The sequence below is a fragment of the Engystomops pustulosus genome, chromosome 2, assembly GCF_040894005.1.
Source record: "Engystomops pustulosus chromosome 2, aEngPut4.maternal, whole genome shotgun sequence".
Classification (NCBI taxonomy): domain Eukaryota; kingdom Metazoa; phylum Chordata; class Amphibia; order Anura; family Leptodactylidae; genus Engystomops; species Engystomops pustulosus.
In genome coordinates, this window is record NC_092412.1 from 21,624,906 (window position 1) to 21,648,417 (window position 23,512).

The following is a 23,512-nucleotide window of genomic DNA, read 5'->3' on the forward strand; positions in this document are numbered from 1 at the left end:
TTTGAGCCACCCAAACCACCCACCAAATGTTATACTCTGAAGGACCTTCACCCATGAAATCCTCGTACATCTGTTCCTGCTCTCAATGCAAATTTAAACAATAACCATCGCAGGAACTTTGAGGTCCTGAAACCACAGATTGAAAGCAGCAGAAGGGACACATCCTCCATTCCCCATGAAGCTGATTCTACTGCCATATGTGGGAAGTGAATAGGGGAGACTATAAAATTCATGCAGTCTTAAAGTGGGACAAATTGTACTTTGGTGACACTTTTTAATATTCTATGCCATATACTGGAAAAAATGCATTGGCAACATTTTCTTTTGGGCTCTGTTTTTATGTGTTATAAAGCTGACACCCACCATGTACGGAGAGAATCCAGCCCAAGAGCTCTCTCCATACATCCCCTACAAGGCCACAAAATTATAGTATGTTCTGGTGCTGAAGGGATTAAATTAAGGATACCATCCTATGCTAATTTATTATCCAATCAGCAGAGCCACCAGGATACTCAGGAGACATTCACTCCAACACCTCCAGGATACCCAGGAGCCATCTTCTCCGGCACCACCAGGATACCCAGGAGCCATTTTTTCCAGCACTTCCAGGATACCCAGGAGCCATCTTCCCTCGGCACCACTGGGATACCCAGGAGCCATCTTCTCCGGCACCACCAGGATACCCAGGAGCCATCTTCTCCAACACCTCCAGGATACCCAGGAGCCATCTTCTCCAGCACCACCAGGATACCCAGGAGCCATCTTCTCCGGCACCACCAGGATACCCAGGAGCCATCTTCTCCGGCACCACCAGGATACCCAGGAGCCATCATCTCCAGCACCAACAGGATACCAAGGAGTCATCTTCTCCAGCACCACCAGGATACCCAGGAGCCATCTTCTCCAGCACCACCAGGATACCCAGGAGCCATCTTCCCCAGCACCACCAGGATACCCAGGAGTCATCTTCTCCAGCACCACCAGGATACCCAGGAGCCATCTTCCCCAGCACCACCAGGATACCCAGGAGTCATCTTCTCCAGCACCACCAGGATACCCAGGAGTCATCTTCTCCAGCATTACCAGGATACCCAGGAGCCATCTTCTCCAGCACCACCAGGATACCCAGGAGTCATCTTCTCCAGCACCAACAGGATTGGTGCATAACATCCCGGTCACATTTTCATGTTCCTCAGAGAATGTTTTCTACCTGATTTTGTGCACAAAGTGGAAAATTCATTAATAGTGTCGCAGAGTCCGTGTTTTTGGTGCACAAATTGTGCATTAATTAACAATGGGATGTTACATTGTGGCACAGGGTCATAATGAATTGGTGCATGAGCGATAATGGTCTGAACTAAATCCACATTCAATAAGGTGAAATAGAACTTTATAATTAATAGAACAAACTCCTTCTTTCTGTGCTTAGGAACCCCACGTCGTGCCACACTGCTCTTTATGGTCTGTTCCAGGTCACCCACATGGTGGGGGCCATCCAGGACGCCTGGCATCTTATGAATTGCTTCAAAGACGTCTTGTGGTACTCAAGGAGGCGCCTCACTATGCACAGGGAAACTTTGTCCATCCAGGACTGTCATCGGCTAGTCTTGAGCCAGCTCAGAGACTACGCCTCATTTGACAGCAGGATGAACTCAGAAGAAGAGGACTGACAAGCCAATTCTTCATTTTTGTTTCTCTTGTGGACTTCATTTTAGGGAGTTATGGTACTCTGCCTTTATCTTCACAGATTGAGGCATCCAGGAAGTAGAAGACTCACCATCTTCTCCCTCCCTCTTGTGTCTGTTATTTTTCAATAAAACTTCGGGCCTGTGACAATTTACCCGTTTTACTTCCCCCTCAACCCCCCATCTGTTTTTCGAGTTAAAGGTTGTTGCTTTAATTGAAAATGTGTGTTTTTTGTTTGCCTGATCTAGAGTAGCACTAATTTATTGTGTGCTTTGTACAAAGCCCATGCTGCGTCATGGCACACACTGTCTGTAAGTTTGACTGTGCATCTGTGAATAAAGGCACAGGCAGCACCTCGTTACGCAGGACAAGTGCTTTCCCCATGAGGGAAAGCTGTCTGAGGCACTTGAATACAAAAGAAGAATTTAAAATATAAATCTTTGATTTATATGTTTAATTCTTCCTTTCTAATAAAGTACCGGATTTTATATTTACATATTTTGCCTGGATGCTGAATTCTTTCTTCGGATTTATGCACAGATATCGTGCCGTCCCCATAAGGCTTTTCTTGCATCGGCTACTACAAGACAACGCTGAACAGGGAGGTGAGCAGAAACAAATCTTTTTTCTCCTTGAAATATTAGTTATCTGAGGGCCCAGAGTCCAATCCATTAATTTATCTTGGTCTAGTTTTCTTACCAAGACTTTGTGGCTGCTCTGTCTTTCCCTAAGCAAACATCCATTCATATACGTGAATATGCAACACCCCTGCCAATACATGGACAGAGGAGTAGTTGCGAACTCCAGGTTAGGCGCTGTAGATTCTGTCTGAACAGGTAAGAGTTAAGTGGATGTGATTGTGTCAACCAATTGTATTGCACCATGTACACCGGAGTGTGATTGGAGAGTGAGCCACCACCTGACCAGGATAATTAAAAAAAAACCCTGGACAGGGAGGGGATAGGTCAGTTCCAGAGAGTTCTTAGCTCTCTTAGGCCCCAGGTCTTACCAGAGAGAAAGATCTTAGAGCACATGCCACAGGCCCCTCCTAGGCCCCAGCTCTCACTACAGAGCACATCCAGTCACAGAGGAGAGGAACAGTGTCTGTGCACCATCAGCACTAACACTCAACTACACCCAGAATAAAAGCTGCAGCTTCCACAACTGGACACAGCTCCATCCCAGCCTGCATCTGCTTCCAGGCTGGTGACCCAATTCCTGAGGACCACTCTCCATGACCACTCCAGTAATCCGGAATCTGTGCCGAAATTGTTCAGGCCATTGTTCAATAAAGAACCGTAAGTTATTTTGCACAACATTGCCTCTGTTCCCTGGATAAGGCTGTACCATCAAGGGCTCCCCATCTATTACTCAGGTGTTGCCCCAGGGAGAACCAGTACATCCGCCTCTCCCTCCATATTTCTTGCACGCATCACCTGCTGGAGAGCTGCCAGGCTATAGGACAGCCCTCCGGTCCCCATACCAAGCACCGTGACATCTCCAGCCAGGCTATCTCCAGGCCCTAAGAAAAGGCTAGGCTCTAGTCAGGAAAACTGCAATCCAACATTAATTCTCTAATGTTTAAAGAGAACCCGTCATGCAAAATAACCCCCTAAACTAAACATATTTTCATAAACTGCCATTAGAGAGCATTGCCTCTAGTCCCTTCATTGTCCCTCTACATGCCTGTAAACCTAAGCAATGAGGTCCTAAAGCTGTATGCAAATAACCTGTGAAATGTCCACTCTATTCATAAGTGGGAGGCACAGCCACACCCCCAGTGCATGACTGACAGCCTGTATAATGGAGTGAGGCTGTATAATGATGTGATTCCTGGTGCTGGTGGCCACGCCCCCTGCAGCCTGTGTGTGCCTGTGTGTGTGTATAGGAGAGATACAGCAGTTCCAGGCAGCCATGTTACAGCAGAACATGTCAGATTCATGTGTAGCTGATGTCTGTGTCTCTCACCTGTATATTAGGAGGATGCAGCATGTCAGCAGATGCAGCACACACACTAGCAATGCTTTACTATACATAACACACAGACATGAGCAGGGAGAGGGGAGGGGTAACAGGGGTGACATCACTGCCTCTGACCATGTGACCAGCCTCATTTACATAATAAAGAATAGATGATTTTACAATGAATAATGTATGAAATAACTAGATAAAGGCTGGGATGGGATCCTTGTGAGCTGCTCCAACAGGTAGGGGTGACAGGACAAGTGACAGAGACCTGTTGACAGGTGTCTTTTAAGTAAGAAGAGATAAATTTTAGATCTGTCTTTGTACTATATGATAGCACCACTCAGCTTGTGATTTCTCCCTCCACCCTCTCAGTAATAGAGAAGGAGAACGTTCATCATCAGCCTCCAGTCCCTGCAGTGAAGCAGATCTGGGGCTCACTTCCCGCTCAGGAGAGATCACTACAGCTCCTCATCATGGTTGCTGGGTCTGATCACTTTAGAGCACATTTCCGCAGTTAAAAACTATAGAAATGATCCCTGAAAGTATAGTCTTAACTCTTTCCATGCCGTAGAGACGCCCCGGGTGATAAGAGCTTGTCCTTAACATTAGGGCGACCTGCACCCAATACACTATACAGGGAGAAACCTGGAGACTCTGATACACTGAATGGTTACAGCCGTCTCTGGAGGGTGAAAGACTTTTTTTTAGACTTTTTTTTGTACAAGTGTGTAAAACCTTTCCTACCCAGAAGACAACAGTTCCCTTACAAAATTAGCATGTCATTAGCATGTCATTAGCATATGAATGTGCTGTGTAGCTCCGCCTATTCCCTTGCACATGCTGCACCCTCCCAAACCCGCATGTCCTGTTATTACAAGTGAGCGTGAACACTTCAGCGTGTGTGGACGTGGCTGTAGTTACTAACTACGGGAGACATAGCACCTACTGCAGGCTCCAAGGTGTCTGATGAGATAAAAACATGCAGTATTTAATCCGTATAACAAAGATTTTGGACTAGAAATCCATTGGGGTTTCCCTGCACAGGTTAGATTCCTGCCGATTACATTTACTGCTCCTTTGGAGCCCTGAAAAATTAGTTTCAAAAGAAAAACAATGATCTTTCAGCTTTCAAAGTGCCTCGGAAAAAAAACATTTTATTCACCGATCACACAAGAAAATAATATTGAAAGCAATAAAGCTTGTGGAAAATACAGATGTTTATGCAAAAATCAAGCCCCCTAACGTTCCGGCTCTTGGAGGGTCACAATGAAAAAGTTTTTTTCCCCTCCCAACTGCGCCCATACAATGTCGTTCATTTCTCAGTGATATTTGGCAGATCTATAGGTAATGACCCCCAGGGCTCAGCACGCTGCAGATCTGTGAGGATAGAGCATTGCTGTAATCTGAGCTCTACACAAGTTACCGGGAGGGGGCAGTCCTGACACCGGATAGTGATGTCAGCGCCCGCCTTCTATGTGATGTCACACTCTGCTGAGCTGTGGATGGCACGCCGGCTGCAGGCAGCATCAGCACTAGTCCAGCTGGAGGCACATGCGGCGCCTGCAACAGAACAACACTGCCAACACAGCAAGCGCAAGAGGAGCCTCGCCAACTAAACACCCAGCACAGGAGGAAAAGAGACTGTGCCCCTGCACCCAGCACAGGAGAAGTAGAGACTGTGCCCCTGCACCCAGCACAGGAGGAGTAGAGACTATGCCCCTGCACCCAGCACAGGAGGAGAAGTAGTGACTGTGCCCCTGCACCCAGCACAGGAGGAGTAGAGACTGTGCCCCTGCACCCAGCACAGGAGAAGTAGAGACTGTGACCCTGCACCCAGCACAGGAGGAGTAGAGACTATGCCCCTGCACCCAGCACAGGAGGAGAAGTAGTGACTGTGCCCCTGCACCCAGCACAGGAGGAGAAGTGACTATGCCCCTGCACCCAGCACAGGAAAAGTAGTGACTGTGCCCCTGCACCCAGCACAGGAGGAGAAGTGACTGTGCCCCTGCACCCAGCACAGGAGGAGTAGAGACTGTGCCCCTGCACCCAGCACAGGAGGAGTAGAGACGGTGCCCCTGCACCCAGCACAGGAGGAGTAGTGACTGTGCCCCTGCACCCAGCACAGGAGGAGTAAAGACTGTGCCCCTGCACCCAGCACAGGAGGAGTAGAGACTGTGCCCCTGCACCCAGCAGAGGAGGAGCCTCACCAACTAATCACCTAGCACAGGAGTATAGACTGTGCCCCCAAACCAAGCACAAGAGGAGCAGTGACTGTAACCTTGCACCCTGCAAAGTTGGAAAAGTGACTGTATACCTGCAGCGGGCTCAGGATTAGTAGTGACTGTGCCCGTGCAACCAACAAAGGCAGAATAGTAATTGTGATTTGCAGCGGGCGCAGGAGTAGTAGTGACTGTGCCCCTGCATCGCACACAGGAAGAGAAGTGACTGTGCCTCTAAATCTGGCACAGGAGAATTATTAACTGTACCCTGCACCAAGCACAGGAGGAGTAGTGGCTGTACCCTACACCTGGCACAGGAGGAGCAGTGACTGTACCCTGCACCAAGCACAGGAGGAGTAGTGGCTGTACCCTACACCTAGCACAGGAGGAGTAGTGGCTGTACCCTACACCTAGCACAGGAGGAGCTGTGACTGTACCCTACACCTAGCACAGGAGGAGCAGTGACTGTACCCTGCACCTGGCACAGGAGGAGCAGTGACTGTACCCTACACCTGGCACAGGAGGAGCAGTGACTGTACCCTGCACCTAGCACAGGAGGAGCAGTGACTGTACCCTACACCAAGCAGAGGAGGAGCAGTGACTGTACCCTACACCTGGCACAGGAGGAGCAGTGACTGTACCCTGCACCTGGCACAGGAGGAGCAGTGACTGTACCCTGCACCAAGCACAGGAGGAGTAGTGACTGTACCCTACACCAAGCACAGGAGGAGCAGTGACTGTACCCTACACCTGGCACAGGAGGAGCAGGGACTGTACCTTACACCAACACAGGAGGAGTATTGACTTTGCCCCTGCACCAAGCAGAGGAAGAGTGGGAGAAGATGGCCATATTGCATCTGCTTCTAGGCTCTGTGGCCCTCATTGGCTGCATGGTGGCACTATGCCAGCTACTGCGCTCATTGATTCGCCGGACAGTGCCTTCAGGACTGGCACAGGACCTGCTCATAGAGATTGTTTCCACCCTTCAGTTATGCTGCTGCACAAGGGAGATGATCTTGCTTGGCACTTTGGGTGGCATCCAACCTTGGCTGGCACTGACACTCACCTACCTTCTGACCGTGCTGCATTGCCTGACCTTCCAAGGTGCCACCTGTAACCCATGTGGCAGCTTGGAGCAGTGGCTACGGGCACAAGCCCCTGGTCCATACATCATCCTAAAGTTGGCAGCACAGTTTGTGGGTGCTCTGCTGTCCCAGGTACTGATGCCCAATATCTGGCTGCTGCGATTGTCCCCTCTTCATGCGTGGGATAAAGGTTGTGGGAGCCCCCTGAATATGGCACCTTGGCAGGGGGCGCTAGTGGAGATGACTTGTGCCCTGAGTCTATTCCTGGCAATGCACTTTCTCCCTCGAGTGAAACCTCAGTACAGACCCCATGTGGTGGCGCTGACCATCACTGCCATCGTATACGCAGGTAAGGAAAGCCATATCACCCGCTCAGATATCAGTGCCAGTTTAGGTGCCCTTGGGCACAATGATTTTTCATGCTATATGACTATATGCAAATAGTGACTGAGTTTTCAGTTGTGTTTCCATTCACTGTAAGCAAGCAGAGGTCATGAAAGTTTGTAAAAAGTTATAGGTCACACCTGTTGACACCTTCCATGTAAATTGTAGCTGTAATCCAGTCAATAGCCCCTTACACTATTAAGGGTCTGACCTCAATAACCTCCAGGTCTGGATAAACTGGTATATGACCTATGCCCTAGGACAGCCACGTGACCCTGCATAACACCCAGTTTAGTGCATAGTCATTCCTTGCTTTCTGGCTAGTGTCTATTCCTGGGGTATTGATTGTGCTAATGCAGCAACCAAAAAAGTAGTAGGTACTGTGCCCCGTGGCTGTGATTGACCACGTGGTGGTGCCAAGTGACCCACCCCACATTGCATTCAGGACTGGCAGGGGATCTGTTCATAGATACTGTGTGCACCCTTCATTTTTGGGAGATAAACCTACTTGGCATTCTGCCCTAGTTGGAATTAAAACTTGCCTCCTGCTGCATTGACATCCTAGGTGCCACCCTGGCTGCGGGCACAGGTGCTGAGCTGTTTTGGGTGCTGATACCCAACATGGCACCTTGGAAGGGCAACCTGATGCTACATGACTGCAAATAATTAGGATCAGGACATATCTCTGGATGTCACAATATTGTGTCCCTTTTCACTGACAGCAAGCCGAGATATTAAAAATTGGAAAGGACCTTGCAGGACTCTCTATTGATAGGACAAGTCATAGAACAGTGATGGGTGGGGGTCAGACATTTAAACTTGACCCTCAGCCAAGAGATTTATTGAAAGAGGCTGAAATCTGAGGCGTCACCTTCTACCTGGTAAAGTTTTGGAGGACTTTGCACTTTAATCCTGAGCTGCAGGTTGCTGGGGGTTATAGGAGGGAATGGTTTAGTCACATGACTGATCTAGTATGCAGGTTGTTATTGTTGGCACGGTGTCACCACATCCTTTTAACCCCTGAATGACCGCTCTGTCTTTATCTGGCATATCACATATGGTAGATGATATGATGTCCTCTAAACCTCGCTCTGCTGTGTTACTGTAGGGGCCCCGCTGACTGGAGCCGTGTTTAACCCTGCGTTGGCGTTTGCAGTTGTCTTCTTGTGCCAAGGAAACAGCCTCCTGCAGTACATCGTTGTGTACTGGATCGGCCCAATCATTGGTGAGTAACAGTGTCAAACAGACACAACCACACAGTGTCCCCATAACAAAACCACAAAGTGCCCCCATAGCAGACATAACCACACAGTGTCCTCACAACACAACCACAAAGTACCCCCATAGCAGACATAACCACACAGTGTCCCCACAACACAACCACACGGTGCCTCCATAGCAGACACAACCGCAACCACATAGTGCCCCCATAACACAACCACAAAGTACCCCCATAGCAGACATAACCACACAATGCCCCCATAACACAACCACAAAGTACCCCCATAGCAGACATAACCACACAGTGTCCCCACAACACAACCACACGGTGCCTCCATAGCAGACACAACCGCAACCACATAGTGCCCCCATAACACAACCACAAAGTACCCCCATAGCAGACATAACCACACAGTGTCCCCACAACACAACCACACGGTGCCTCCATAGCAGACACAACCGCAACCACATAGTGCCCCCATAACACAACCACAAAGTACCCCCATAGCAGACACAACCACATAGTGCCCCCATAACACAACCACAAAGTGCCCCCATAGCAGACACAACCACACAATGCCCCCATAACACATCCACAAAGTACCCCATAGCAGACACAACCGCAACCACACAGTGTCCCCATAACACAACCACACAGTGCCTCCATGACATCCACATCCACATAGTACCCCCATAACACAACCACAAAGTACCCCCATAGCAGACATAACCACACAGTGTCCCCACAACACAACCACACGGTGCCTCCATGACATCCACAACCACATAGTACCCCCATAGCAGAAACAACCACACAGTGCCCCCATAACACAACCACAAAGTACCCCCATAGCAGACACAACCACACAGTGTCCCCATAACACAACCACAAAGTACCCCCATAGCAGACACAACCACACAGTGCCCCCATAACACAACCACAAAGTACCCCCATAGCAGACACAACCACACAGTGCCTCCACAATGGACCCAACTATACAGCGTCCCCATAACATCCACAACCACACAGTGCCCCATAACACACACAGACAAACAGTGCCCCCATAACTGATATAACCACGCAATGCCACCATAACACAACCACACAGTGCCTCCTTGACATCCACAACCACAAAGTACCCCCATAACAACCACACAGTGCCCCATAACAGACACAAACAGACAGTAACCCCATAACTGATGTAAGCATGCAGTGCCCCTATAACATTCACAAACACACGGTGCCTCTATGACATCCACAACCATATAGTGCCCCCATAACACAACCACACAGTACCCCTATAGCATACACAACCACACAGTACCCCTATGGTGGTGGCGAACCTATGGCACTGGTGCCAGAGGTGGCACTCGGAGCCCTTTCTGTGGGCACTCAGGCCATCGCCCCAATTTCACCAAACAGGACCAAATCTACCAAATCTTCCTGCAGTCCCAAGCAACTTAACAACAGTGCTGAAGAACTGCATTGTCTTTGAAGGTCTTCCTGCTGGACCCACCATTTTTCCTGGACAATGATGGTCTGAATTTGCCCACCTTCTTTAAACTGTATTGGTGGCCTCAGGCGGCCAATACAATTGAATGATGTTGAAGAACAGGTAGCAATAAGTTACTGCGTGAAATGCCATGTTGGCACTTTATGGTAAATAAGTGGATTTTGGTTGTAGTTTGGGCACTCGGTCTCTAAAAGGTTCACCATCACTGCCCTATAGCATACACAACCACACAGTACCCCCACAGATGTTAGGGTAGGATTCAAGACATCCTCTTTTAGTGTGCGTTGGCTGCGTGTTTCTAATCAATAAGCATGCGTGCACATCGTAAGAAATTAATTCAGACACATTTGCTGATTTAAATCTCACTCATGCGATCATGGCCATGGCAAATCTGCACTGCTAGAACTTTATTTGGTTTCACAAAACTATATAGAAATTATGGAAGAAGCAGAAGGGGCGGAGAATTCCCAGCTCGTGTCGTCTCTTGATTGGAGAACTTCCTTGCTGTTGCTTATTGACGTCAGGATTGAGGTCTTGTTGACATTCTTTAGCCTTAATTGTTTTCATTATGATCACGATGCCGGCGCCATCTTATAATGAAGTCTCTGTTACAATGATTTTAGGAATATAGAACAAGTAGAAATGACAGGATTTGATCTATCAGCAGGTTTACCTTAACAGTCCCCCCTAAATCCTGGAATTTCTCTCAGCTACTCTTAGTCTAGAAGGACCTACAGATCTGCCCATATGTGCTTCGCTCTCCTCTTCACCAGTTGGATGACAGCAGACCCCTGTTGGGTGCGCCCCCATTTAGTGGACTTTCACATATGGGAATCAAATCTCTACTCCAGGGGCTGTTTGATATGTTTCAGGGGTGGTTGATCTTAGAGGGATATCTTCATTATACAAATTTAGGTAACTTGAGTAAGGGGTCTTTGGCTTGTCTAACTACTGATACCCATGATACTAGGCGGACTTGATGGGGGGACCACATAACACACAATAAGTGACAAGAGCAAAATCACAATCCCCAATATCACCCCCACTTACAGGAAACCCTTCCAATCCCCCAACTACAAAGTGAAGGATATAGCGTCCACTTCCGAGTTTCTCTTGGGTTCCCTGGACAGTCCTTCAATCTTTTCAAGAGCATGGGTAATCGATCCATAGGGGGCGATGTCATCCGGGATGTACATGCAACAAGTCACTCCCATCATCTTACAGACTCCTCCCTTCTCAGCAAGGGTCATGTCCAAAATCATGCGGTTCTCGGAAAGCATCTCGGATATAATTCACAAATCTCTGTTGATTACAATAAAAACAGTTAACCCAACAAACCTCTTTGCTCATAGCTATCTGGGGAATAATGATCTGTCATGGGGAATACCTGTCCATATCTGATTGTGGGCCTTGTACTCATCTGGGACCCCCCTTGGTGCTCCCACCGTATCTGTATAAACGTTGTCATCTAGGTGCTTCTCTCAGACCTCCAGAATCCTTTGGGATTCTCTACCTTTTCTTATGTGTCTGATCAACCTTATCCCTGGGGATCACGAGGAAGGAATGCACAAGTCTTATCACCGTACACTCACCTTCCCAGCCTCTAGGCCTAACCTAACTCTCCTATCCCCCCAAATCCTGTACACATCAGACACTGCTATACAGGGTTACCTGTGCTGTCAGTGTTATAGAAGGTCATTGTCTTGTTGCACCAACCGTAGGTAAAGTCTCCTACCCTGGGGGCATCCTGGTCACCCCTATAGATACAGTGATAGTCATGGTTGGGGTGTCCCTGAGCATACAGTCAGTCAGAAGAAACCAGCTAGCAAGAAGAATAGGTTAATCTGCAATAGAAAGCGTGGAAGCGTGCTGACTTCCCTCTAGCTTCACAGACGTGGCACTGGTCAGCAGGACTTGGAAAGGACCATCATAGCGAGGCTAAAGACTCTCTCTCTGGTGTCTCTTCACCACCACGTAGTCTCCAGGCTTCAGGTTATGCATCCTGAGCTCTCTGTCTGCATTTGAAAAAGGAATCAGAAACACTTTTGCCAACCTTTTTCAAGGCCTGGCTCAACTGTGGCATGTTCCACCTGGTTCCCTGCCATCATCTCTAGGGTCTGTGGGAAGTAGGGGCCTAGTCTGGGTGCACAGCCAAAAAGTACTTCAAAGGGGGACAATCCCATATTTCTGTTGGGTGTGGTCCTAACTGAATGGTGGGCAGCAGGAAAGCACTCGCACCATGGTTTCCCTGTTTCTTCCATGGCCTCCCGGATCTCTAACTTAAGAGTGCTGTTTAAAGTATCTCAAACGCACCACCAACTTGGGAAGGGTATGGGGTGTGCAGGGCCTGTTCTACACCCAGGAGGGACAAGGTTTCAGGTCTTTACCTGTCCAGTGAAGTGGGTTCTGCGACCGGACTCTATGGTCTCTGGAAGTCCAAACCTGCAGAAAAATCTCACTCACCACCTTCTTTACCTCAGCTCTGGCAGTAGCCTTGGTCATGGGAGAAGCTTCTGGCCACCCTGGAAAGAGATCAATGCACACAGGCACGTACTCCTATGTACCACTTTTTGATAGCTGGATAAAATCCATCTGCAGTCTCTGGAAGGGATACAGCAGCTTAGGTGTCACCTTCTGTGGGGTCTTTTCCACCTTACCCGGGCTGTGGTGGGCACAGACTATACAGGCTTTCACTAGTCTAGTGACAGGGGTAGTAATGCCGGGGCAAACCACTGGTAGTTTATGAGCACTAGCATGGCCATTTTGGATATGTGTGTGTGTCCGTGGGCTACTTGACTTACTGTCGGGTGCAGGGCTCCGGCCAGGCACACCCTCTCTCCCAGCATCCAGGTCCCATCGGCATCTGGGCTCCAGCTTTCCTCCACACTCCCTTCACTTCTGATGACACTCGGGCCACCAGGGACTGGAACACCTGTGGATCAAACTTTTAGCTCAGAACTCACAGCTGAGACTTCAGGACAGTCTCTGGGCTCCATCTGTGCATCTGCCATTGCCATCCCGTCAGCCACATACCTGCCCTTGGCTTGTGGAGTTACCAAATTGTGTGTGCTTTTACTTTTATTATCCCCACCTCTTGTGGAAGTAAGAGAGCATCCATGAGCTCTTTAACCAGCGTGCCATGCTTAAAGGGGGTCCCTGCAGAGGTGAGGAAATCTCTAGCCTTCCATATGGGTTCATAGTCGTGTTTAGACCCCAGAACTATACCTTGAGTATAGATATTTGCCCTTTTACCAGCTGTAGCACTTCCCTGAGTGCCGTCACTTCACCTCCTGCGCTGACCTGTGTGGAGGGAGTGGTTCTGCTTGTACTACCTCATGTGCGCCACGGACCACTGTATATCCAGTGTAGAACCGTCTGTCTTCTCCTGCAGACCTGGAGCCATCTATGAGAAATAAAACTCAACATCTGGGTTAATCACCCTTCTCTCCCCCCTCTCTGAATCCTGGACGACTGGTGATACGCCAAATGAAGGATTCAGAGCTGTGCACCTTATGAGTGTATCCTGGGGCATCAGGAGTGCACACTGGAGTCTGAGCTGTCTAGCCTTTGCTCAGATGCTTGGGCTGGACTTGGGTGAGGACACTGTGCAAGGTATGTGGGGTTTGCACTGTAACTGAGTGGTCTAGGGTCTAGGATCAACTCACTGGCCTTGCTGAGCAGATTGCTGGCTGCAGCTACTAACAAATGAGGGGCTCCCCTCACGACTGAGTCTAACCGGGCCTAATAATGGGCCATTGGGGAGGCCACCACGTTCCTGGGCCAAGAAACCTGTGGCTTATATACTCAGTGCAAAATAAAATAAATGGTTCAGTGACATGTGCCTAGGGCCGGGGCAGACAGGATTTGCCAGCTTAAGGCTATGGAATGCATCAATTGCCTCCTGACTAAGGGCAAATGGGGAAGAGGCAATGCAGTCAGAAAGGGGCAACATCGGGCTGGAGGCAGCAGACCTTATCCCAGGCCTGCAGGAGCTGGCCAGTCCTAGAATCATGTGAAGAGGCTTAGGGCCTCAGGGCAGGGGCATATTCTGGACTGCCAGCTTTCTTTCCTCTGTCAGGTGTCTGCCTGTGGCTGAGAAGCAGTGGCCTAGGAAGACCACCTTCTCCTGGCAATACCGGAGTTTGTCTCTGGAAACCTTGTAACCCTTCTGGAACAGAAAACACATAAGGTCAATAAATGCATCCTGGCAAACAAAAACAGTAGGTCCTCCGCATACTGGAAAGGAGAACATCCAGTAAGGGGCTAGTCTGCCAGTCTACTCCCTGTAGGGCCGTGGGGTATTGGCTGGGTGAGTTTTACCCCCCTTGTGGGAATCTACATCAGGTATACTGGAATACTACACTGGTAAAGGAAAATAGGTCCTGGCAATCTTCATGTAGGGGCACAGAGAGTAAAACATTTGCCAAATCAATAACAGTGAATAATATGTCACTCTCAGGGACTGCTGCCAGTTTGGGCTAGGGACCACTGGGCTTAAGTACACTCATTGGCAGCTTGGAGGTCATAGACCATCCTACATGTATCCAGCTGTTCTTTCTGGGTCTTTTCCTTGACCGGGAATGGGCTAAAATCATCATCGGACTAGCAGAGGAGAGTCACACATCAGTTTTACAATGAAAGGCACTAACTCTGTTTGGGGGGGCCGTTCAGAAGGGGGACTGTTCTCGCTGACATCCTTGTCCATAACCACCACCCCTTGTCCTGCCCTGTTGGGGGTGTCTCCGCCACTCACTATAGTAATGTCTCTTCCCCACAGTCGAAAACACGCCCACTTGGGTCGGTCGGTTGAGACTATTGGAAATGTTGTCAGTGTCACTTTGCCGTGGTCTGTGAAACTGGTCTCTGTTTCCCTCTGGCTTTCAGTCACAATCTTATCAATCCCTGTATACGCAAATCTGGTAGAGATGTCTCCAGTCCGTTAACACCTTTGGTAACAACCCACTACACTACACTGTCAGGTCATTCCCCATGTTTCCCAAAGCTGCAAACCGTTCCCATGGGAATCTTCCATTACCGTGTGCGTCTCCGCTTTATCTCATCCAGACATATAGGATTCTCTTAACTATCTATAAACTTCTAGCCAGACTCTAACATCTCAACAAAATCCAGGTACACTTATGTTGTTTTTTTTTTTGTTTTTTTTTGTTTTTTTTAGTCATAAAAGGAATAAAAGTCAGTCATAGGCTCTGTAATACAGTTGGGGGGCTTGTTCTTGCTTAGTCTGTTCATGGGGTACACAGGAGGACTTCACATCATACTGTATTCTTGTTCCACAACCAAATAAACTCCTTCAAGTCTTTTTTAGATTGTCAGGGAGAAGTCTAAATGCAGCGATCTGCCCCCTTCTGTAAACAACTTCAGCTTACTGTAGCGTCAAGGTCAGAACAGAACACAAAGTGATAACACAGCTCAGACAGAGCCCTAGATTTTTGGAGAACTTCAGCGTCAAGGCCATGTACATGTCTTCACAAAACAAAACGCAGCTCCAACAGCCCCCACCCTTCTGTTAACCCCTTAAACGCCAGAAAGCAGGTACCAGAGACATTGCAACACTTTTTATAGTAATTTTTCTCTAATTGTCGGGATCAATAAATTTTAATAATAATCAAACAACCTCTCACACTCCAAGACCCCTAGCAGACGCCCGAAGCATTGTCAGCTATTATCAACAGCTTTTATGGCTGCCAACAGCAATCAACTTTCAGGGACTTGAAGGGAATATAAAATGGCCGCCACTGAGAAATAAACTGTTTTTTAAGATGGCCGCCACTGAAGAATGGTAGGGCGTGTCATCTTCTCTAACCACCAGATACAGGGGTGGAGTCTGGATTACAGGGGCCATTTTTCACTCCAAGGAAAATATAATTGAATCTCTTTTTCTCAAATTCTTTCCACATCAAAAACTTTTAAATGTCCCTTATCACCTGTCTCTTTCTTAAACGGCACTCTGAAGGATCCCTGTCACTCTGTCCTGGTCCGTCAGTCAAAGTTAGAGGTTCTCAGAGTCTGTTTGCATGTTTACAAGTTGTACAATCATCAGATCCTCTAACACATCCCAAAACTCTCAAACCTTCATTATTACTTTTTATTTCACCGCAAACCTGTTCCATTAAATCAAATTGCAGTCCAACTTAATTCATCCTACTTGACTCAACAACCTTCTCTCTACTTACATCAAGCCAATCTTCTGTCTACCTCATTTTTCCCTTCTTTGCACTGAACTATCGCTAGCGCACCAGTGGTTCCCTCTGGGAGGACGTCCTTTCTATTCCGAAACCGCAGCATAATTTGTCTGAGACCCTTACCGTGCAGCTGCTCACGGCTTAAGGGTTGACCTTCAAGCTCCCCGATCACCAGTTATAGAGACTTAACTCACTGCGTGTCGGTTAGAGGTTTATCAGAAGGTCTGACCTTCAAGCTCCCCGATCACCAGTTATAGAGACTTAGCTCACTGCGTGTCGGTTAGAGGTTTATCAGAAGGTCCCCGCTTAACGATCTCCCTTTTTCTCCTAATTCCTGTCAAATCCCCAGACACCCGTTCTTTACCCGTTCTCCTATTCTGGCGGCCTATGTTTGGCGGGCAAACATCCGTCCTTTTTCTCCTTATTCTGGCGGCCTATGTCTGTGTGCAGACATCCGTCCTTTTTCTCCTAATTCTAACGGCCATATGTCTGATCTTCACTGCGGCTTCGCTATACTCCTCTCTATATGAACTTCGAACGTCCCCCCCCTCCCTTTCTGTTCTGGCTCAGCAAAGCGCATACACACAGCAGCCAAGGCACTTCTCATACAGAGCTATATAACAATTCAGACCCCGATGCAGGACACCAGGTGGCTATACATATTTACCCTCCAATCCCAGCTGTCTACAGCCACAGGTATCACCACTCCCCGAGTCACAGGCAAGTCACAGGTTAACATATGTTATCTGAAACTTACCGTGATCGTGGGCTGATCAGACCCAGTCGGGAAGTGGTGACCCCGAGGCTGCAAACGGTGCTGGAACGAGGGGGCGTCCTGGTCATCCTGATCGCGAAATCTCAGCAGTGCCTCCAATGTTAGGGTAGGATTCAAGACATCCTCTTTTAGTGTGCGTTGGCTGCGTGTTTCTAATCAATAAGCATGCGTGCACATCGTAAGAAATTAATTCAGACACATTTGCTGATTTAAATCTCACTCATGCGATCATGGCCATGGCAAATCTGCACTGCTAGAACTTTATTTGGTTTCACAAAACTATATAGAAATTATGGAAGAAGCAGAAGGGGCGGAGAATTCCCAGCTCGTGTCGTCTCTTGATTGGAGAACTTCCTTGCTGTTGCTTATTGACGTCAGGATTGAGGTCTTGTTGACATTCTTTAGCCTTAATTGTTTTCATTATGATCACGATGCCGGCGCCATCTTATAATGAAGTCTCTGTTACAATGATTTTAGGAATATAGAACAAGTAGAAATGACAGGATTTGATCTATCAGCAGGTTTACCTTAACACAGACACAACCACACAGTGCCCCCATAACAGACCCAACTACACAGTGCCCCCATAACATCCACAACCACACAATGCCCCATAACAGAGGCAAACACATAGTGCCCCCATAACCACTATAACCACGCAGTGCCCCATAACAGACACAAACAACAGTACCCCCATAACTAATGTAACCATGCAGTGCCCCCATAACATCCACAACCATACAGTGCCTCTATGACATCCACAACCACACAATGCCCCCATAACACAACCACACAATGCCCCCATAACACAACCACACAGTACCCCTATAGCATACACAACCACACAGTATCCCCATAACAGACACAACGACACAGTGCCCCCATAACATTGCAAGTAGGAGATGGATGCTTACTTCGGATTGGCTAGCTGTAACACTTTTAAGCCTCCATTTTGACATAATCTTCTCCATTTCCAGGAATGGTTTTCTCCATCGTCATACTGGAACGTGGCATTCCCAAAATAAAGCAGGACAAAGCTTCTCCTTATCACGTCAAGAGCGACTAGAAGATCAGCGGATCCTGGGGTCACACCACAAAATCCTGATAACAACCTCTGCGGTCGCTGGCTGATACGATGCAATCTCATCTTTTATGGAATTTATTTTAGATTGTACTTTTTTACCTCAATATTTGCTGTGAAGGCCTTGGCGGGCGCTATGGGTTCCCATATCAGTGGGTGCCACCAGTGGTGATACAAGTGCTGCTCCTGTTAACACTTTCTACTCCATGGACCAGGCAGGAACCGAGCCTTAATTCCAAGTCTGTGCGTAAGGAGTGGGAGACTTACATTCACCCCCATTGGGGTATCTTAATGTGCATGTACAGGGTCAATCTGACTGTAGACAAGGATGTGACATGTAGCCCTAAGCCAAACTGATGGCTACTCTTACTAGTGGTATGTTACCTGCAGAGATACAGGTGCCCTGGTGTCCTCGTGGTATGTTGAGTATAGTTAGACCCGGTGGGGTGCAATGTGCCCAATTCATAGCAGATTCATCCCTACCCACATATTCCAGTCTCAGGTGAGGAAATGGTATATACTATAACTTAGTCCTGGTGGTACAGTGGTAAACACCTCACCCATGGAAAGCACAATGTAGTTTGCAATTCCCAAGACTAGCCGCATACATCTCATACCAGGTTGGGACGGTAGTATCTCAAGCTGTCTCAGTTGGCCAAATGCTATACAGTGTCCCCAATACTGGGGGCCCAATGTGAATGTGTCTGGTTCTTTGAAACCTAATGAACACAAAGTGCCTATTAGTTGGTGATCCAAAGTCTGGTGACCCAGTAGTATATACTAAGAAAAGGTCTTGTAGCTTGTGATTAATTGGTATATACCTTGACTAGTACATGTACATGTAGTGGTATATACTGTTTCTAGTATTTGATGATCCAGCAGTATATACTATGCCCAATGTATGTTGATGGAGTGGTATATACTAAGATAACTTTATGTAACTTAATGGTATATACTGTGTTAAGCATCTGATAATCCAGTAGCATATACTATGCCCAATGTATGTTAAACCAGTGGTATATACCTTGCTTAGTATAGGGTGATCCAGTAGTATATACAATGCCTAGCATGGGGTGATCCAGTAGTATATACAATGCCTAGTATGAGGAGATCCAGTAGTATATACAATGCCTAGTATGGGGTGATCCAGTAGTATATACAATGTCTAGTATGAGGTAATCCAGTAGTATATACAATGACAAGTATGGGGTGATCCAGTAGTATATACAATGCCTAGTATGAGGTAATCCAGTAGTATATACAATGACAAGTATGGGGTGATCCAGTAGTATATACAATGCCTAGTATGGGGTGATCCAGTAGTATATACAATGACAGGTATAGGGTGATCCAGTAGTATATACAATGCCTAGTATGGGGTGATCCAGTAGTATATACAATGCCTAGTATGGGGTGATCCAGTAGTATATACAATGCCTAGTATGAGGAGATCCAGTAGTATATACAATGACGAGTAAGGGGTGATCCAGTAGTATATACAATGCCTAGTATGAGGTGATCCAGTAGTATATACAATGCCTAGTATGAGGTGATCCAGTAGTATATACAATGACAAGTATGGGGTGATCCAGTAGTATATACAATGCCTAGTATGGGGTGATCCAGTAGTATATACAATGACGAGTATGGGGTGATCCAGTAGTATATACAATGCCTAGTATGAGGTGATCCAGTAGTATATACAATGCCTAGTATGAGGTGATCCAGTAGTATATACAATGCCTAGTATGAGGAGATCCAGTAGTATATACAATGACAAGTATGGGGTGATCCAGTAGTATATACAATGACGAGTATGGGGTGATCCAGTAGTATATACAATGCCTAGTATGGGGTGATGCAGTAGTATATACAATGCCTAGTATGGGGTGATCCAGTAGTATATACAATGCCTAGTATCGGGTGATCCAGTAGTATATACAATGCCTAGTATGAGGAGATCCAGTAGTATATACAATGCCTAGTATGAGGTGATCCAGTAGTATATACAATGCCTAGTATGAGGTGATCCAGTAGTATATACAATGCCTAGTATGGAGTGATCCAGTAGTATATACAATGCCTAGTATGAGGTGATCCAGTAGTATATACAATGCCTAGTATAGGGTGATCCAGTAGTATATACAATGCCTAGTATGGGGTGATCCAGTAGTATATACAATGCCTAGTATAGGGTGATCCAGTAGTATATACAATGCCTAGTATGGGGTGATCCAGTAGTATATACAATGCCTAGTATAGGGTGATCCAGTACTATATACAATGACAAGTATAGGGTGATCCAGTAGTATATACAATGACAAGTATGGGGTGATCCAGTAGTATATACAATGCCTAGTATGGGGTGATCCAGTAGTATATACAATGCCTAGTATAGGGTGATCCAGTACTATATACAATGCCTAGTATGGGGTGATCCAGTAGTATATACAATGCCTAGTATAGGGTGATCCAGTAGTATATACAATGCCTAGTATGGGGTGATCCAGTAGTATATACAATGCCTAGTATAGGGTGATCCAGTACTATATACAATGACAAGTATAGGGTGATCCAGTAGTATATACAATGACAAGTATGGGGTGATCCAGTAGTATATACAATGCCTAGTATGGGGTGATCCAGTAGTATATACAATGCCTAGTATGGGGTGATCCAGTAGTATATACAATGCCTAGTATGGGGTGATCCAGTAGTATATACAATGACAAGTATGGGGTGATCCAGTAGTATATACAATGCCTAGTATGGGGTGATCCAGTAGTATATACAATGCCTAGTATGGGGTGATCCAGTAGTATATACAATGCCAAGTATAGGGTGATCCAGTAGTATATACAATGCCTAGTGTAGGGTGATCCAGTAGTATATACAATGACAAGTATGAGGTGATCCAGTAGTATATACAATGCCTAGTATAGGGTGATCCAGTAGTATATACAATGACAAGTATGAGGTGATCCAGTAGTATATACAATGCCTAGTATGGGGTGATCCAGTAGTATATACAATGCCTAGTATGGGGTGATCCAGTAGTATATACAATGCCAAGTATGGGGTGATCCAGTAGTATATACAATGCCTAGTATGGGGTGATCCAGTAGTATATACAATGCCTAGTATGGGGTGATCCAGTAGTATATACAATGCCTAGTATGGGGTGATCCAGTAGTATATACAATGCCTAGTATGGGGTGATCCAGTAGTATATACAATGCCAAGTATAGGGTGATCCAGTAGTATATACAATGCCTAGTATAGGGTGATCCAGTAGTATATACAATGACAAGTATGAGGTGATCCAGTAGTATATACAATGCCTAGTATAGGGTGATCCAGTAGTATATACAATGACAAGTATGAGGTGATCCAGTAGTATATACAATGCCTAGTATGGGGTGATGCAGTAGTATATATAATGCCTAGTATGGGGTGATCCAGTAGTATATACAATGCCTAGTATGGGGTGATCCAGTAGTATATACAATGACAAGTATGGGGTGATCCAGTAGTATATACAATGCCTAGTATGGGGTGATCCAGTAGTATATACAATGCCTAGTATGAGGTGATCCAGTAGTATATACAATGCCTAGTATGAGGTGATCCAGTAGTATATACAATGCCTAGTATGGGGTGATCCAGTAGTATATACAATGCCTAGTATGGGGTGATGCAGTAGTATATACAATGCCTAGTATGAGGTGATCCAGTAGTATATACAATGCCTAGTATGAGGTGATCCAGTAGTATATACAATGCCTAGTATGAGGTGATCCAGTAGTATATACAATGCCTAGTATAGGGTGATCCAGTAGTATATACAATGCCAAGTATAGGGTGATCCAGTAGTATATACAATGCCTAGTATAGGGTGATCCAGTAGTATATACAATGACAAGTATGAGGTGATCCAGTAGTATATACAATGCCTAGTATGGGGTGATCCAGTAGTATATACAATGCCTAGTATGAGGTGATCCAGTAGTATATACAATGACAAGTATGAGGTGATCCAGTAGTATATACAATGCCTAGTATGGGGTGATCCAGTAGTATATACAATGCCTAGTATAGGGTGATCCAGTAGTATATACAATGACAAGTATGAGGTGATCCAGTAGTATATACAATGCCTAGTATGGGGTGATCCAGTAGTATATACAATGCCTAGTATGAGGTGATCCAGTAGTATATACAATGACAAGTATGAGGTGATCCAGTAGTATATACAATGCCTAGTATGGGGTGATCCAGTAGTATATACAATGCCTAGTATAGGGTGATCCAGTAGTATATACAATGCCTAGTATGAGGTGATCCAGTAGTATATACAATGACAAGTATGAGGTGATCCAGTAGTATATACAATGCCTAGTATGGGGTGATCCAGTAGTATATACAATGCCTAGTATGGGGTGATCCAGTAGTATATACAATGCCTAGTATGGGGTGATCCAGTAGTATATACAATGCCAAGTATAGGGTGATCCAGTAGTATATACAATGCCTAGTATAGGGTGATCCAGTAGTATATACAATGACAAGTATGAGGTGATCCAGTAGTATATACAATGCCTAGTATAGGGTGATCCAGTAGTATATACAATGACAAGTATGAGGTGATCCAGTAGTATATACAATGCCTAGTATGGGGTGATGCAGTAGTATATACAATGCCTAGTATGGGGTGATCCAGTAGTATATACAATGCCTAGTATGGGGTGATCCAGTAGTATATACAATGCCTAGTATGAGGTGATCCAGTAGTATATACAATGCCTAGTATAGGGTGATCCAGTAGTATATACAATGACAAGTATGAGGTGATCCAGTAGTATATACAATGCCTAGTATGGGGTGATGCAGTAGTATATATAATGCCTAGTATGGGGTGATCCAGTAGTATATACAATGCCTAGTATGGGGTGATCCAGTAGTATATACAATGCCTAGTATGGGGTGATCCAGTAGTATATACAATGCCTAGTATGAGGTGATCCAGTAGTATATACAATGCCTAGTATGGGGTGATCCAGTAGTATATACAATGCCTAGTATGAGGTGATCCAGTAGTATATACAATGCCTAGTATGGGGTGATCCAGTAGTATATACAATGCCTAGTATGGGGTGATCCAGTAGTATATACAATGCCTAGTATGAGGTGATCCAGTAGTATATACAATGCCTAGTATGGGGTGATCCAGTAGTATATACAGTGCCTAGTATGAGGTGATCCAGTAGTATATACAATGCCTAGTATGAGGTGATCCAGTAGTATATACAATGCCTAGTATGAGGTGATCCAGTAGTATATACAATGCCTAGTATGGGGTGATCCAGTAGTATATAC

The 23,512-nt window shown here is 46.3% G+C and overlaps 1 protein-coding gene and 1 non-coding gene across 2 annotated transcripts; one reads left to right on the forward strand and one right to left on the reverse strand.

Annotated features, from left to right (window-relative positions):
- Positions 1-3,989: 3,989 nt before the first annotated feature.
- LOC140120140 (small nucleolar RNA U3) lies at positions 3,990-4,206 on the reverse strand. Its single transcript, XR_011853545.1, has one exon. It is a non-coding gene; the product is annotated as a small nucleolar RNA U3 (small nucleolar RNA).
- Positions 4,207-5,139: 933 nt separating this feature from the next.
- Positions 5,140-22,089, forward strand: AQP11 (aquaporin 11). The gene is made up of 3 exons (XM_072133956.1): positions 5,140-7,307; positions 8,451-8,567; positions 18,033-22,089. The coding sequence occupies exons 1-3, from the start codon at positions 6,716-6,718 to the stop codon at positions 18,119-18,121; spliced, it is 798 nt and encodes a 265-aa protein (XP_071990057.1). The 5' UTR covers positions 5,140-6,715; the 3' UTR covers positions 18,122-22,089.
- The last annotated feature ends 1,423 nt before the right edge of the window (positions 22,090-23,512 follow it).